We start from the raw sequence: 17,506 nt of genomic DNA on the forward strand, positions 1-17,506 counted from the left end.
GGCTTCCCCCAGGCACCTGGTTGGCCACTGTGAGAACAGGATGCTGGACTAGATGGGACACTGGCCTGATCCAGCAGGCTCTTCTTATGTTCTTAACTGTTAATGCATCCAAAATAGAAATAGAGCATAACCTCCAGTTTGAAACACAAAAGGCTGTCTTCACCATCCTATGACCAATAAAAAGGCTTTGAAATAAATAAAAATAAATATGACAGAGATTTCTAGGATGAATTAGAGAAATATAATTTTCTAGGTTAGATTTGGACTGCGAAAAAAACAAATAGTTGGGTGTTAAAACAAATTAAACCAGAACTGTCCATAGAAGCTAAAATGATGAAACTGAGGTTATCATACTTTGGACATATCATGAGAAGACATGTTTCACTAGAAAAGACAGTAATGCTGGGAAAAACAGAAGGGAGTAGAAAAAGTGGAAGGCCAAACAAGAGGTGGATTGATTCCATCAAGGAAGCCTGAACTTACAAGATCTGAACAGGGTGGTTCATGACAGATGCTTTTGGAGGTCACTGATGCATAGGGTCGCCATAAGTCGTAATCGACTTGAAGGCACATAACAACAAACAGTAGTAACAGAGAAAAGAAGCAAAGTAAGAACACCACCACCAAGCATACAAAAGTGTAATTCTCTATCTTTGGAGATGGCAGGTGTTTATTTTATTTATTTAAAATCATTTCTACCGCACTCTTCAGCCAAAAAGGCTCCTAGAGTGATAGAAGGTACAGTTTGTACTTCCGGTAAACGCTAGTTCTTCATGAACGACAAGAGGTCTCCACGTGGGTTCTGTAGCTCCTCCTACAGCTCGAAGACAGGAACACCATTTTTTGCTCCTCCCTCCTTGCTGAGGCTCAGTTTTCATTCTTGTAAAGCTCTGCCAACAGCCTCAGCTCATTATTTTGAGAACAATATAAGGGGGGAAAAAACAACAGGTGTTAAGAACATGCAAACATATAACAGTAACGAAGGAAGTCAGAAATGTGCTCAGGTGTGGCACTGTAACTATAATCCCATATAGCCACTCATTTTAGGGAGGGCCGTGGAGACCTCTTGTCATTCATGAAGAACTAGTGTTTACGGTAAGTACAAACTGTACCTTCTCTCATGAATGACAGAGGTTTCCACATGGGACGTACTAAAGCTACGACCTAGGGTGGGTCAGCTGGAGGCAAAACCTGTTGGAGAACTCTGCGACCAAAGGAAGCCTCCGCTGATGCATAGAGGTCAATTTTATAATGCCATGTAAAGGTAGAAGGGGAGGACCATGTAGCTGCTCTGCAGATCTCATCTATGGAGGCATTGGTGGAAAAAGCTGCCATAGTAGCTGCTGACCTAGTGGAATGAGCAGTAAGATATAATGGAGAGGGCCGGTGTGAAGCCTCGTATGCTAGAGAAATACAGGCCTTGATCCACCTAGCTAGAGTGTTCTTTGATACCTTGTTCCCTAAGGTAGGTGGATGGAAAGATACAAACAAGGAATCAGATTTATGTAGTGTCTCGGTTCTAGAGAGGTAGACTTTCACAGCGCGTCTGACGTTGAGGGAATGCCACGCTTTTTCCTTGGGATGAGAGGGATTAGGGCAAAATAAAGGTAATCTTGCTGCCTATGGAATGGAGAGTTCACCTTGGGAACGAAGGCTGGTTCAACTCTCAACATCACTTTATCTCTGTGAAATATGCACAGATGTTTTTGCATTGAGAGGGCCTGTAACTCAGACACTCTGCGGGCTGATGTGATAGCAATCAGGAATATCAGTTTGAATGACAAGATCCTGAGAGGGACTGAAGATAGTGGCTCGAAAGGAGGCTTCTGAAGAGCTGTGAGGACAGTGTGCAGACTCCAAGATGGAAATCTATGCCGTACTGGAGGACTTAGCGCGATAGCCCCTCGAAGGAACCGTTTGAGAAAAGGATGTGCTGCTAGTGAGGTATTGTCGTCGGGAAGCAGGATAGATGAGAGAGCCGATGTTTGTTGTTTTAGAGTATGTGGCCGCATGCCAGACTGGAGGCCATCTTGTAGAAATTGCAGAACTTGAGCTACCGCAGCTGTCTCTGGATGGATATTTTGTTTGGCGCACCATAAGGAAAAGGCTTTCCACGTAGATTGGTAACTTTTAATGGTAGAAGGGAGCCTTGCAGACAGGATGGTAGACACGACCTCAGAGGAAAATCCTGATGCTAGCAGCTGGTTCCACTCAATCTCCATGCGGCTAATCTGAGCCATTGTGGGTTCGGGAGCAGGAGAGGACCCTGATGAAGCAGATCGTGGCGTACCGGCAGGTGAAATGGCAGGTCTTGTGCCAGGCACACTATGTCCGAGAACCACGAACGTCTGGGCCAATATGGTGCCACTAGGACTACATGAGCCGTTTCTGACCTGATTTTCTTCAGTACTCTGGACAGTAATGGGGTCGGTGGAAATGCATAGAGTAGGCCTTCTGGCCAGGTTAGTGCTAAGGCGTCCAGTCCTTCTGCTGTTTGACTGCTGAATCGAGAGAAGAACCTCTCCGTCTGGTGATTGTCTTCTGACGCAAATAGGTCTACTTGGAAGTTTCCGAACTTCGTTTGGAGAGAGTGAAATACCTCTGCATTCAGCCCACTCGCCTGGGAAGAGCTATTGTCTGCTCAACCAATCTGCCGCTATGTTGAGACGGCCTTGGATGTATTCTGCTGAAACCGATGAGAGGTGTTTTTCTGCCTATAGAAGCATTGAGGTGGCCTCAAGATTCAGAGCTCTGGAGCGGGTACCTCCCTGTTTGATCAGGTAAGCCTGTGTCGATGTGTTGTTGGTACGTATGAGGACGTCTGGAAAGGGAAGGATTGGCGCAAAGTATCAGAGGGCCAGATGTGCTGCCCTCAATTCCAACCAGTTGATGCTCCTGATTGCCTCTGTTGACCAATGGTCTTGAACGTGTTGTCCCTGGCAGTGCGCTCCCCAACCCTGGAGACTGACGTCGGTGGTAATGACTGTCCTGGGAGGGTCTTGCAGTGGAACCCCTCTGGATAGATTTTGAATAGCCGTCCACCAGATGAGGGAGCGTTTGACCAGAGCTGGAAGGAAAATGTGACAATGGGTGCGTAATGCAGTGTCTGACTGAAACTGAAGTAGGAAGGTTTGGAGTGGGCGGGAGTGCAGGCACGTCCAAGGAGTAATCCGTCGCTGATGCCATAGTAGTTTGGCAAGCGACATCACGTCTGGAGATTGAATCCGTGAGAGAGTTGTTGCTAGTGCTGTAATGTTCTGAACCCTCTGTGGTGACAGGGAAATAAATTGCTGAGCCGTGTCTATAATTGCCCCAAGATGAAGCAGTTGCTGAGAAGGTGTTAGGTGGCTCTTCTGATAATTTATAAGGAAGCCATGCTCGTGGAAGAATTTCAGTGCAAAGTGGATGTCCTGTTGGGCTTGACGAAAGGAGTTGGACTGGATCAGGAGGTCATCTAAATAAGGGTAGATGTGAAGTCCTTGCATGCGAAGACCCGCAACTAGCATCACCATGACTTTGGTAAATAGGCGTGGGGCTGACGCCAGGCCGAATGGTAGGGCTTTGTACTGAAAATGGTGACTGTTGTAGCAGAAGCGGAGCAGTCGCCTGTGGGACAGAAATATAGGGATGTGGAGGTAGGCCTCCTTTAGGTCTACTGACTCTAGAAAATCCTGTGGTAGGAGGGCTTCTCTTATGGACATCAGTGTATCCGTCCGGAAGGATCTGTGGGTCACAAATTGGTTTAGGAATTTGAGGTCGAGTACCCCGCACCAGGATCTGTCCTTTTTCCCGACCAAGAAGAACATGGAATAAAGCCCTGAGAACAGCTCTTCTGAGGGAACTTCTTCTATGGCTGAGATATCCAACAGGTGAAGAATCTAGTCTGATATTGCTTGGTGCTTTTTTATGGAATTGACTATGGGAGAAGGAAGGAATCTGGTGGGTGGGTATTCTGTGAGTTCTATCCTGTATCCGTCTTTGACAATGGAGAGTACCCACTTGTCTTGGGTCATGTCTTGCCAGCGGGAGGGAAAGTGGGCTAGACGGCCTCTTACTTGCAGGGGCGGCGGTGAGTCAGAAATGTTGGTTCTGACGTCCCTGTCTGGTCTGGTTAGTGGAGGTTCTGGCGGAAGGGTTTTGAGGCTTCTGCATAAACCTCTGCCTGGTCCAGTAGGAGCGTCCGCTTTTGAAGTCACGGGCTCTATTGTTGAATCTGGATCCCCGAAAGGACTGAAAAGAGTAGGAGGGGGTGGCAGTGCGTTTAAATATGCGCTTGTCATCTCGCTTTTGGGATGGCATCACTTTCTTCTTATCTCTGGTCTCTACTAGAACTTCATTCAGTGCCTCATTGCCAAAGAGCTTGGCACCTGAGAAGGGGACAGAAGCTAAGTTAGCCTGGGAAGCTGCATCCACATCCCAGTGGTTGAGCCAAAGATGCCTTCTAGCGACTACTGCTGCTGCCATTTCCCTGTGGGAAAACTGGGAAGAATCCATGGTGGCATCCGCTATGAATGCCAGTGATCTAGAAACTTTGAGAAGGGTTTTTCTGACTCTAGTTGGATCTCTGTTCACGTCATCCAGAAGGTCTTCAGTCCATAACAGTGCTGCTGTCACAAATACAGAAGCTGAAGTGGATGCTCTAATTGATAGTGCATTAGCTTCGTGGGAGTGCTTCAGGGCCGTTCTATGCGGTCCTTTAACTGGGCATCCCCATTTAGCGGCAAAAGGGCATGGAATAGTAGAGCAGAAATAGGCCCATCCACAGCCGGAATGCGGAGTTGGTTCATCACTTCAGCATCTAGAACATAAAACTTATTGGCATAGTTAATACCCGTTCTGCACTGGAAGGGCAAGTCCCACTCTAACTTCATAATATTTTGGAAAGACGTGGGTAAAGGCATGGACCTAGTGGAAGGTTTAGGGACAGGCAGAACCATGGAGCTCTTAGATAGGGGCTCCTGTTGTTTCTGCGTGACCTTTAAATCCAGGGCTGCCACCACTTTATGGAAAAGGGGGACGAAGTGAGCCTCCACGAACAGTCTGGCAGAACCGATGTCATCCAAATCAGAGCCTTCGCTCCATTCCCCTTTCTCCATATTAGGATCTCTGTCCTCATCAGAGTGGCCTGCATCTAGGGAGAGGCCTTGCTGAGTGCTGTGGCCTCTGGCCACATCATAAGGGGAAGGAGAGGGTGCCCTATCAGGGTGAAGAGGCTGAGGAGCAGGTTTCTTGTTTGCTGGGGGGAAGAGTGTCAGCATTTTCCCGCACTGAAAGAGAAGGCTGCTTAGACGGCCTGCCTCTAGCCAGCTCGATATGCCCTTACTTCTACCTGAAATTACCACTGTGACCACATCGGCGATTCAGCCTCCGCAATCCCCCCCGCCCCCCCCCCCCCAGGGAACTGGAGCATTTGTCATCTGAAGATGAGGAGCAGAGAAGGTATGTCCCTCCTAGTCAGGGCATGCACACTCCCCCCTCCCAACATGCCTCAAATGTTAATGCCTCAACAGCAGCAATTGTCTTCATCGGACCTGCTATCCCCTGCCATACTGCAACAACCTACTGCGGCCAGTTTTCCAATCGTGGCCTGAAAAACGGAGGGCAAATGGCGATCCAAAATGGCAGGCACCATATCACAAGCGGCCAAAGACGGGTCCGCAAGAGGCCTTTTTACTAAGGAGGTAATTTGGGGCGACTCACTGTCTCCGGAAAGCATGCAGGGAGCCACAGAGTCCATTCGATGCGAAGTCCCTTCAAGAGGATCATCCTCGCCAATAAGCAGCTGCTGCTGAGCATTGGCGGGAATCTTAGGTGCGAGGGAGCTGACTACAGCGGAGGCTGAATACTGCCCTGCTTTTTTGGAGTATTTCTTCTTCTTTGAAGAGTGAGATGCTGCTCTTTCCATGTCTCGCAGGGAGCGGAGCAGGAAAAATGAAAGTGAAAGCACAGAAAGGTGGTAGAAAGAGAACTACCAAGCTAAGTAAATAGGTTAATATTTTATAATAAAATGATAGATGATTGAAAGGACTAGAAAATAGGCAGTCAAAAGTTTGAAAGATCTACAGAGGGAGGAGAAGGCTAAGGTATAAGGGAGACAGCCAAAAAGGGTGTGCTCTGAGCTGAGGCAGGCAAGAACACAGCCTCAGCAAGGAGGGAGGAGCAATAAAGTTTCCTGCGGTGTTCCTGTCTTTGAGCTGTAGGGGAAGCTATAGAGCCCACAAGGAGGCCTCTGTCATTCATGAGAGAAATATTGGTTGGCTGTAGGTACGTTCTTAAACTGCAAGGTTTTTTGTCTATTAGTGAACATTCACCCAGTATTGCGCTTTGGATCTAATCCAACAATTAAATCTCCAGCACCTAGACCAACCTTTGGGTCCCCAGATGTTGTTGGACAGCATGTGAAATCCCCTTTGCTAGACATCTGAGACCCAAAGGTTGGGTAAGGCTGACCTAGAGCATTATCTGATATGGAGCAAGTGACTTAAAGTTACAAGTCAAATAATAAAGTGTTTGTCATGGCTAACTGCAGAGTAATGGAGAAAATAAACATGGACAACTCTTTCAGCACTGAAAAAATGCTAGGGTAAAGAACCAGGGAGCAGTGTCACAGGGAAGAACTGGGATACATCCTGGCATACTACATCACTAGAATCTGTATCAGCAAAAATTAAACCGAACACATTAACAGCTCCGCCTATGAGCAGTTAAGACTGAGACAGCCTAGCTAGATTTGCAGCACTGTTAGTCCAATTTGCCAAAGGAAGCACTGAGAAAGTATAGGCAGTTTATACATATGTGGTGGGAGTCTCCAGGAATACAAACATTTTGGGGTCAAATGTTTGCTAAATGTAACAAGATAATTGGTCACTCAATAGGTATAGCCTTTTCTTAACAATTTACAAGGAACAAAATACAGAACTATTAGAAAATGCTATAATTTCTGTTGATGGCTGTGAAGCAAGTCATAGCTAAAAAGTGGAATCGTAGAACAGTACAGTTGAAAGGGGCCTATAAGGCCATCAAGTCCAACCCCTTGCTCAATTCTGTAATCCAACTTAAAGCTACTTGACAGGTGGCTGTCCAGCTGCCTCTTGAACACCTCCAGTGTTGGAGAGCCCACCACCTCCCTGGGTAATTTATTTATTGCATTTATATACTGCCTCATAGCCAAAGCTCTCTGGGCAATTTAAAACAATTAATTGGTTCCATTGTCATACCGCTCTAACAGGAAGTTTTTCCTGATGTTCAGCCTAAATCTGGCTTCCTGTAACTTGAGCCTATTATTCAGTGTCCTGCATTCTGGGGTGATCAAGAAGAGATCCTGGCCCGCATCTGTATGAAGACAGACAGTAGTTAATCCATTCCTGTAAGGTGCCGCTATGCTTGGCCTACAGCTTTGTTAGAGAATCTATCTAATTAAACTCAAGCATCAAAACAACCAAACAGGGAGGATTACTTTGTAGGATAATAGTATGGCTTTTTGCAATGGGTTAGGGATCTGATGGGTCTGTCTTCAGCTCCAGTGTCTCATGGCACTGCAGAAAACAATTGGGATGATGGGCATAAAACTCTGTTATCAAATTATAAATGAAACACTCCTGAATGACTACACACAGTCAATCGTTTTTGTATCAGCATGGCTTATTATTGTTATGGTTATACAAAAAACATAAATAAGCTTTTTAAAAAACCATGTTCCCTGCCCACAAAACCAACTTTTATCTTAGGAAATCCCACAATCTTTGTGCTCTGTAAGGTGGAGCACCAGAGCAAAATATTTGTTCTTACTCAAATCTGTTAAATGATGGGCAAATTTTTCTTCTTCCTCAGGAACGTAGAGAACCACCACACAGAATGTGTCTCTGCAACAGCTTCCAACAAATTGAAGAAAAATCCACAGAAAATGGAATTACATATTCACCAACCTGTCAACCAGAACATTTTCAGACTTTGACTAGCTCTTCTGTATGCATCACTTCACAGTCTGGACTACGTGAAGAATTGTACCAATACATTATAGCCATCACCATCCTCTTCTTCTTAATATTGCTTTCTCTTTATTTCCTTTGATACCGTCTCTAATGTGTTAGTGTTTTTAGACTGCATGGATATGTAGTTACAAGTTCTCTGAAATTCCATTTCAGACTTTCTTCATAGACATTTTCAGTGTTATTGGCTGGAATGATTTTTCAAATCAGAGGTGAGTTGTTAGAAAATTAAAATCAATAAACTTCTTGAGTTTTGCTTACAGTATTTGCCAGAGTATTACAAAGAATAAACTTCCAGATCCCCCTCCCCAATTTTAACTCAAATAGTTGACTTATTTTTTCTTACTATCAGGAGACTTCACTGATATTTGAGATACTCATCTATGTACCTTAAATTTAGTGAAGCCTTCCAGAGAAGATATGTGAATTTCAATTGTATTTTGAAACAATAACTTAAAACTTGGATACCATACCTGTTATTAGACAGGCAGGTATTTTCCTTACCTTGTTACAATATGGACATTCACCAAACATGACATTAAAACTTTGTCGACAAGAAGGGAGTCCACGCAGCCACTACAGAGAAACACATAGGTTTATTATCTGCTATATCTGAAGATGAAGGCATAATTGAGTATGTGTAAGTCCCAGGATGACATCTGTGGTGAAACATGTTTACATGTGAGTTTGCACATAATGTGATCAAACACACATGTAGGCTTCATTTTGTATCAAGGATACAAATATGCATCTATATTAGGGCCCCACTCATACAGCGGGTTACGTTCCGGATCCCCGCTGTAAAGCAAAAACCTCTGTAAAGCAGAACCCCTTGAATAGAATGGTGTGCAATGCCCAAAAACCGCCGAAAAAGCAGAACAAGCGCCATATGAGTGGGGCTTTAGTCTAATTGTGACCGCTGTATTAGCGAAGCGCTGTAAAGCGGGGCCCTACTGTACAGCCATTCTGGGGGCATGGAATAAAAAATGGTCTCTCCTCTTCCATTAGTGGATGCCTCTGCTAGAGCAACATCCCAAGAAGTCCCAGTTGGATTCCACCCACCCATCAATTTTTGGTTACATAATCCTAGAACGGATACACTACTGGGCCCTCAAGTTCACCCTACCTCATATAAACAAACTTGATGGAAAGGCTGGCCACAGCGGGGGTCATCACAGACTTGGTCTGGAATAGTACCATCAAGCCGATAGGCATAGCAGATCCCACAATCCATAGAGAAGTCCTTAAAAAAAAGAAAAGAATGTAGCTGTACCATACAAGTTGACACAGAACAAAATCTGTCATCTGGTAAGATGGCACATCTTAAGACCAGGGTAGCCTGTGTGATACCTTCCAGATGATGTTGGAGTCTAACAAGCATGGCCTATGGTCAGGTGTGATGGAATTTATAGTCCAGCAATATCTGGAGGGCACCACATAGCTACTTAAAATACAGTTTTACTCATATGCGTTACATTCATTAAAGTACTGTTACTGTAATTAAGACTTCTTTAAACAGGTAATAGCTCTACAATTTATCACTCACAGGATCACCCAAGCAAGAATTACCATGATAGGACACATGGACAAAAGTGTTGTCTGAATGATGGCAACTTACAAATATTGAAAACATCTCTCCAGAATGCATATTTTCTGTTAATAGTTATGACAAACCATGGAATACACACACAGATCCAAGCTTTCATAAATAGCTTGCTCCTTGGGTTAGCTCCCGGCGGTCTCAGTTTCAGTTGGCCTTGATCAAGTGACCATTTTGCTTTAAATGGGCTTTAGGTGACATGGAAATGCCAGTAAAGTGAAGTATCACTAAATTATCAGTAGCTGATGTGCAATGTGTTTTGGACCTTATTAAGAAATAAGCTTCAATGAATTTTGCATAATCAAGTTGTATTTCATCTTTTTATTATCTTCTTGCTTATCCTGTTAAAGCAACACTCGTCATATTTCATGTCACTCTGCCACAAAGTAAACATCAAATCTTTAAAGCATTTTAAGAACTGAAGCTTTTCCTGATATCTTTATTACAGTATTAACTACTTCTCTTCTTTGGTTATCCCATTGTTCACTTTTGAATATAACAACCATAGAGCAACTTACAGATTTTTTTAGAGCTTCTCGAGATGGAAAATCAATTTCTAAAACTTCTTTCAAATTTTGTAATAAACTGGTTTCTGGATCCCTGATAAAAGAAAGAAAATAAATTATCAACACTCTTAGAATTATGAACTAAATGTTTACAATCCATGTTTACACTTACCACAGGTGTATGTTGCTGTTCAGCTTGTGTTTCAAGGGATTTACCACTGAAAACAAAAATCATGCGTGTTGGCACTCCTCACAAAAAAAAACATTCTGTTACTAAAAGACTAACTTCAAGAGGGAAAGTGGGGACTAGATGGGAACTGGAGAAGTTTATTTCAAAGCACTTCTAAAGCGCTTAATATTAATTTATTTTTAATAAAGACAGGCACAACATTAAAAGCAGTAAAACGTATTATAAACAAATAAAAACAGGAATTCAGTAATAGTAGGGTCCAAACTTATGAGTCAGGGAACGTCCACACAAAAAAGATACATGTTGTTTCAGATGTCTGAAGCAAGTGGTGTGTGATGCTTCATGTTGGGCAAAGGGAAAGGGATTTCACATGCCCATTTTTGAGCCACCATTTTGTGAAATTCTGCAGGGTGCAGTGCCATAAGATTCCCCCAGATGATCTGTTATCTTTCAGATATGTACAGGTGCAGGTTACCTCAGGGTTGCTCAGGGCATATATTGGTAACAAGACCTTGAACATGGTCCTTGTTTAGAAACAAGGCTCCTGGGCTAAAAAATGGTATCAGCCCTAAAACATACATCCCTCTGTATTTTGGGTCAGGGAGGCAAAATAGCCTTTTGCCAGCAATGTCATGGTAAAGCCTGGGCTCATAGGAAGCCAAGATGTTTAGGCAACCTTAACAAGAAAGTAAGGTGGGCTCCTACTGGGAGGAAGGGCGGGATATACATCAAATAATAAATAAATAAATAAAATGTGCAGAAGAACTTTGTGTGAGTTGTTGTCGTGTTGAGGTGGCTGTTTTGATGGGGCCCCCAAACCCTTCAACAGCCAGTGGAGAAATCTAAGGTAGCATCACACTCCTGGACATGGGGGTTAGAGACAAGGACATGTCACTGGTGGCAAGTTTCTCTTCATGCTGGAGATAATTTTATAGAAACAATTGGAAGGCAGGTTGGTACCACCACATCCCATGATAGCAGCACTGCACAATACAACAGTAAACAAATAGGCATCACAGAGGTGGCATGACAGAACGGGAGATAGTTCATCTTTGGATAACTCTAAGGGCATATCAGTCACCAGAGACCCATCTACATTTGCAGAAACCTACATTCCCAGTGTTTTACTGCAGCTTGTTTCAATGGCCTGAAATGACATGCAGCACCTCAAGGAAGACGTGATGTACAGGAGACTTCTCTGTGATGTTGCAGCTAAATGACTGGGCTGCCAATATATTAAACAGCACAAAATTGTTCTGTAATGTATTGAATCTTTTCTGAGCAATGCCTGCATACACAATTTTCTAAAAATTAAGCTGTGATGTAAGTCTAGCTTGGCCTTCCTCAAACAAGTACACTCAATTTAGTATAAAGTTAATGTGAGGTAAGCATAAAATTGGATTTTAAACAGAAGTCATCCTACCGTGGTCTGCACCAAGAAAGTAACACTCAGGAAACATGGTGGGGTGTCTGGGATCTACCGCTATGTTCACTGAAACATTGTTTCCTGTAACAGACAAATTTAAAAATAAGAATGGTTTCATCTTTACTCATCTAAACTTCACACACTCAAAAAGAATTGGCAAGAAGGACATCAGTTTAGGCCTTGAGCCCCCAAAAATGTGCCTGTCATGTCTAAAAACACATCAGTGTGACCTAGCCATTTTCTTCAGTTTTAGCATTTACTATTGCAGAAGTTACAACCTCCAAATTTTTTATCCATTTCACCTGTGTCTTCCCTTCTCTTATTATTTAAAAAAATCTTTTTATTAATTAGGCTTGCAATGTTTAGTTGCTTCATTGGTTACATTTATCAATTAAAAGCCTTTTCAATCAATTAAAATGCACAATTCCATCATGCCTAAAAGAGGCAGTTGTACGGCCTTTGTTGAAAAAGCCCTCCCTGGATCCCTCTATAATGGGAAATTATTGGCCAGTCTCCACCATTCCATTTTTGGATAAGGTAATAGAGTGTGTGGTGGCCGCCCAGCTCCAGAGATTCTTGGATGAAACGGATTATCTGGATCCATTTCAGTCTGGTTTCAGGCCTGGTTACCGGACAGAGACAGCTTTGGTCACCTTGGTGGATGACCTTCGCAGAGAGCTGGACAGGGGGAGTGTGTCCCTGTTAGTTCTATTGGGCCTTTCAGTGGCTTTCGATACCATCGACCATGGTATCCTTTTGGACCACCTTGCTGGGATGGGACTTGTGGGCACCGTGTTACGATGGCTCCATTCCTTTCTGGAGAGACGAATTCAGAAAGTAGTGTTGGGGGGCTCCTGTTCGACTCCTTGGCTGTTGACCTATGGGGTCCCTCAGGGTTCAGTTTTGTCCCCCATGTTATTTAACATCTGTATGAAACCGCTAGGAGAAGTCATCCGGGGGTTTGGGGTTCGGTGCCATCAGTATGCGGATGACACCCAACTCTTTCTCCTTTCCACCTAAAGCCAAGGAAGCTGTCCTGGTCCTGAACCAGTGCCTGGCATCAGTGATGGACTGGATGAGGGCAAACAAATTGAAACTAAATCCAGACAAGACAGAGGTGCTCCTGGTCAGTCGAAGGGCAGATCAGGGAATAGGGATTCAGCCTGTGCTGGATGGGGTTACACTCCCCCTGAAGACACAGGTTCGCAGTTTGGGTGTGCTCCTGGACTTAGCTCTGAACTTGGAGGCCCAGGTCTTGGCCGTGGCCAGGAGTGCCTTTGCCCAGTTAAGACTAGTGTGCCAGCTGCGCCCGTTCCTGGAAATGCCTGATTCGAAATGCCTGATTGGTGATGCATGCCTTAGTTACATCCCATTTAGACTACTGTAATGTGCTCTACGTGGGGCTGCCTTTGAAGACTGTTCGGAAACTTAAACTGGTACAAAGAGCTGCAGCCACAGTATTAACAGGGGCTGGTTACAGGGACCATACAACTCCCTTGTTACAGCAGCTCCACTGGCTGCCAGTTTGTTTCCGGTCACAATTCAAAGTGCTGGTTTTGATTTAGAAAGCCCTATATGGCCCAGGTCCAGGCTATTTGTCAGACCGTATCTCCCTATACGAGCCTGCCCGGGCCCTGAGATCTTCAGGAGAGGCCCTTCTCTCAGTCCCAACACCCTTACAAGTGCGATTGGTGGGGACGCAACATAGGGCCTTCTCGGTGGCTGCTCCTAGGTTCTGGAACTCCCTTCCTAGGGAGGCACGAATGGCCCCCTCCTTGCCATCCTTCTGTCGGCAAGTAAAGACTTTTTTATTCCAACAGGCTTTTGGGATAGAAGGTGTTTAGGATTGGGCTTTACAAGGCTTGTTTTATTGTTTTATATTATTATTTGTATTATTTTAAATTATTTTTAGATTTTTAAGTGCCTTTCACGGTTTTAAGGTTGTGCATAGTTTAATTGTATTTTAATTGTATGTTTTTCTATGTTTTTAACTACATGTAGTTCTATTTCTTAGCCGCCCTGAGTTCCAGTTTGGAAAAAGGGCGGGGTAAAAGTTTCAATTCAATTCAATTCAAAATGCCATCAAACTAATCAAGCAGCAGATTGCTTTTTTTAAAAAATATATTTTTAATTCAAGTATTTACAAAAGCTATGGATAGCAGATAGAATCTTAAAAGATGCATCCCTGCATGTGTGGGGGGCAATGTGGCTTGTGTGACAGTACTTGCTGTGACATTTGCTTGTATCATCTAAAAACAAAGGGTGGGGTCCTGAAAGTTATGATTTAATCCTACTGAATTCTATCGGATTTAAAGTTAGTTGTGTCTAGCTCATCCCACTAATTTCAGTAGGACTAAAGTGTGACCAAATGTCTCTGGATCCAATCCAGAGAATGCTTTTTTCTTTGTGACTATTGTTTTATTCATATGCAAATGCAATCAATCAGCCTTATTACTGAAACTGATGTACAATTAATGGAAGGTGAAAAAAGAATGGTACCTGCTTCAAGGAACTTGCAGTCTAAATTCTGATATATTATGATTTGATTCTGCTCTGTTCATGAAATTGATAGTTAATAGCTGATATTAATCAATGTGTTTTGTTTAAAACTACATTCATATATGAAAACTAATATTTTTAAAACATTTTGCTTTTCTGTTTCTCTGATCTCCATTAACCTGAAGCCAACAAGAAGTTGTCCTTTTTATTCTTACCAACTGCAATCCTTCGCATTGTGGCACTCCGTGTGGGTTTTTCTGGCTCAAGTACCCAGGTCTTCTCATCAATTTCATCTAGAGCATTCCAAAACTCCTTCAATGATTCTAATGCTGCCAAGAACTGACTGTGAATGCTTAATAAGGAGCTCTAAGAGAGAAGGAAATTGTAACAAATTTTACAGATGGCACTTTACCAACAGCAATAGAGAATAGCTTTTTAATAACAGCCTGTTCCAACATTTTAAAGTCTAGCATACATCCAACTGTAAAATATGTGGCAGAAAAAAAAGATTGGAATTTCCCCTCTGAATACTTTAGAATTTTGAACGTGCCACAAACGCTGTATATTTTTGGCTAAATTATGATTTATCTTTCAAACATAGTTTTCATTATTTCTGATGCAAAGTATTCCATGCTAAAAGCAGGAAAAACTATATATTATTTGTCAAAGCTATTTTTAAAATTCATTTTTTTAAGTCATGGCAAATGGGTTCTAACAAAACAACAACTAAGAACTACTTATGAGCTCATTGTCAGGTTTGCATTGCAAGGCCTCTCACTCCCTCACATGCACAACACAACACACAAAACATCAAGCAGTTTGGAATACCAGCAAGTCTAAAGAACATGCTGAAATTAAAGGAATCCCATTACAGCTTCATCCAGTATACTTTTTTTGCCAGTAATGTGGGCATTTCCCCCCCAAACATAACTAAAATGCATTCTAGAAACCAACTGCTGACTCATATTTCAAGAGGAAGAGAGACAGACTTGAGTGGTTACTCTCCTGTTACTTTTAAAACGGACTCCCAGAGACCCTTGGGGTCCTTTGGAACAATTAGCAACGACATCTGATAGGGTCTGTATGTCATCAAACTGTATACTGTTAAGAGGTTTGTTGTTGTTATCCAGTGCTTTTTTTGTGACAGAAATCACCAGCATGGAGTAGCGTCACCTCTTTTTTTGCTGCCCACGGCAACCATTTTGTGCTGGCACACATGGCACTTTTATCAATATATTGGTATCGGCTCATTTTTTACTGAAAACCCCACTAGATACACACACACACACATTTATATGAAAATTTCATTATGGAACAGCAAATTATTTCAGGTGTGGTATTTTTTAAAAAAGTTGTGTAGTATTAAATTCTAAAGCCCAAAGAGTTGAAATTATATTTTCGAAGAGTAACACATAAATATGGGTCTTTGTACCAATCTTTGACAGATGAAGTTTTGGATGTTGTAAAAATGGCTTAAATGCTGTTTTTTTGTTGTTACTTTATACATGTGAAAAATATTGAAGAAAGGAAGGGCAGAGCTTTAGAAAGAAAATGTTGGATTTTCTTCCTAGTGTTATTAAATTATATTAAAGTGAGAAAGCACTTAAGCAGAAAAGTGTGAATACTGCCAATCTCAAAATGTAACGCTTATTATCTTTAAAAGCATTTTGTTACTTTTATAATACCTGAAGTGATATAATAGTGTCAGTCACTTAACCAGATCTTAGACTATAATATCTTCATCTTAAGTACTATTATTTCCAGTATTTTAATAATTTTCACACTGTCTTGGAATGTGATCTTTTGTGCTCTGATGATACTTAAATTAATAGCATAATTTTCTGGTACTTGCAACAGATGCTTTCCATTTTGATTTTTCACATTTCCCTACATCACATACAGATAAATCCTCTAATAATCATTTTTATCTTTATCTTTAGGGAATTCAAAGGGTTTCCAGTAGAAATAAAGAAACATCAAGGGATTAGAATCCACAGATACATTTTGAAATCCAATTAATTTTAATACTAATTGCAATTTTTCGATGATGTTCCTTAAAAGGTGGCCAAATCTTTCCTTAAAGTTATCTTCTCATCTGATATTATTTGCATGCTTCACTGATGCTGACAACTTTTCATATGCATATCTGAATCTCTATCTTAAATCAGTCACACTGCTTTGTCATGCAAATCATGGAAGAATTTATCATCCATTTCACACTTCAGCCAGTTTATTTCTGAACATTTCTACTTTAAGCAGTTTGCATGGATTCCATATTTATCTGTGACAAAACACTTGGTGAAGGAAAAAATAGCCAATCTGCTGCTTCATGATTTTAGGTAGACATGTTACAGTGAAAGTCACGAAAGCAAGCAGTGGATCAGCAGCTCCTTCACTGGCCGACCTAATGGGACAAGATTGGTATCCCCCTTGCCATGATGTTCTTCCTGGGATGCAGGAAGTGCACCCTTCCAGTGGTCCCTGGTGCCTTAACCATCATCTGTGTCCCTTAATTTTTGCAATCCCAGGGCAGCTAGAGAAGTGTTCTTTCTTGCAAGGAGGCGGGAAGCAAATTGATAGGCACATGACCAACACTAGGCTACGATGATGATAGTAAAATAAAACTATGGGAAGATAATAAGAGTCTGGCTCTTGCAACACAGATACCACAAATATCTCTATTTAGAAGTTAGCCGTATTCACATGTAGGGTACTTTTCACCCTGTTCTCCCCCCACCCCACCCCACACAGAGTCAGGTTTTCTTCTTGCAAAAACTACATGTTCCATGCAGTTGTCTTCAGAAAAATTCAAATGTGTGACCTTTTTAGTCCTCCCATTGTGCTGCATAGCGCTAAAAGATCATCAGCTCACACCAGAGTGTTTTATAGCTTAATTGGAGGTACGGAGAAGAGAGACAGAGCAAGCAAGAAAGGATCTCCCTGACTTCTGGAGTCTTTACCCCCGCTCTTCTCTCTCTCTCTTTCTCAGCACAACAGTTTTTTGCCAGGTAGTTTTAGGGGGTCTTTTAAAAAAAATGCTTTCTTTTCCCTTGCAAACACTTCAGCATTCCTAGTACATCCACCAAGAACATAGAAGCCTCTCTCTTTTTGAGGGGCTGTCTTGCTTCCAAACTAACTGAGTTCCCTATTACAGGGAATGATATGATAGAGTGTCTTTCTCTCGCTTCTTCAATTTTTTTGGCAAACTGTTAGGGCTTAAGGGATGTTGCTGGTTGTGCCGGCAAAATTCATTTAAAACTTTAAACAGTATCTGTGCAATACCAATACAAAGATTTT

General features: G+C 42.4%; 2 protein-coding genes across 4 annotated transcripts in view; one reads left to right on the forward strand and one right to left on the reverse strand.

The window, feature by feature from the left end:
• The window catches only part of VRK2 (VRK serine/threonine kinase 2), a 92,371-nt gene extending 84,121 nt beyond the window's left edge, over positions 1-8,250 (forward strand). For 2 of the 3 annotated variants that reach the window (XM_061625774.1, XM_061625773.1), the window contains exon 14: positions 7,831-8,250. In XM_061625774.1, the coding sequence (XP_061481758.1) occupies positions 7,831-8,070 (240 nt within the window). In that variant the 3' untranslated portion in view covers positions 8,071-8,250. The remainder of the gene's footprint in view (positions 1-7,830) is intronic. The other variant, XM_061625776.1, reaches the window with a different exon arrangement.
• FANCL (FA complementation group L) overlaps positions 7,624-17,506 on the reverse strand; it is a 49,131-nt gene continuing 39,248 nt past the window's right edge. Inside the window, exons 8-14 of the mRNA XM_061625777.1 lie at positions 14,425-14,575; positions 11,708-11,791; positions 10,267-10,312; positions 10,107-10,188; positions 9,115-9,231; positions 8,493-8,564; positions 7,624-8,176 (exon numbers count right to left, since the gene is read on the reverse strand). Of these exons, the coding sequence (XP_061481761.1) occupies positions 8,141-8,176; positions 8,493-8,564; positions 9,115-9,231; positions 10,107-10,188; positions 10,267-10,312; positions 11,708-11,791; positions 14,425-14,575 (588 nt within the window). The 3' untranslated portion in view covers positions 7,624-8,140. The remainder of the gene's footprint in view (positions 8,177-8,492; positions 8,565-9,114; positions 9,232-10,106; positions 10,189-10,266; positions 10,313-11,707; positions 11,792-14,424; positions 14,576-17,506) is intronic.

The sequence above is a fragment of the Rhineura floridana genome, chromosome 4 (genome assembly GCF_030035675.1).
Source record: "Rhineura floridana isolate rRhiFlo1 chromosome 4, rRhiFlo1.hap2, whole genome shotgun sequence".
NCBI classification, from domain to species: Eukaryota; Metazoa; Chordata; class Lepidosauria; order Squamata; family Rhineuridae; genus Rhineura; species Rhineura floridana.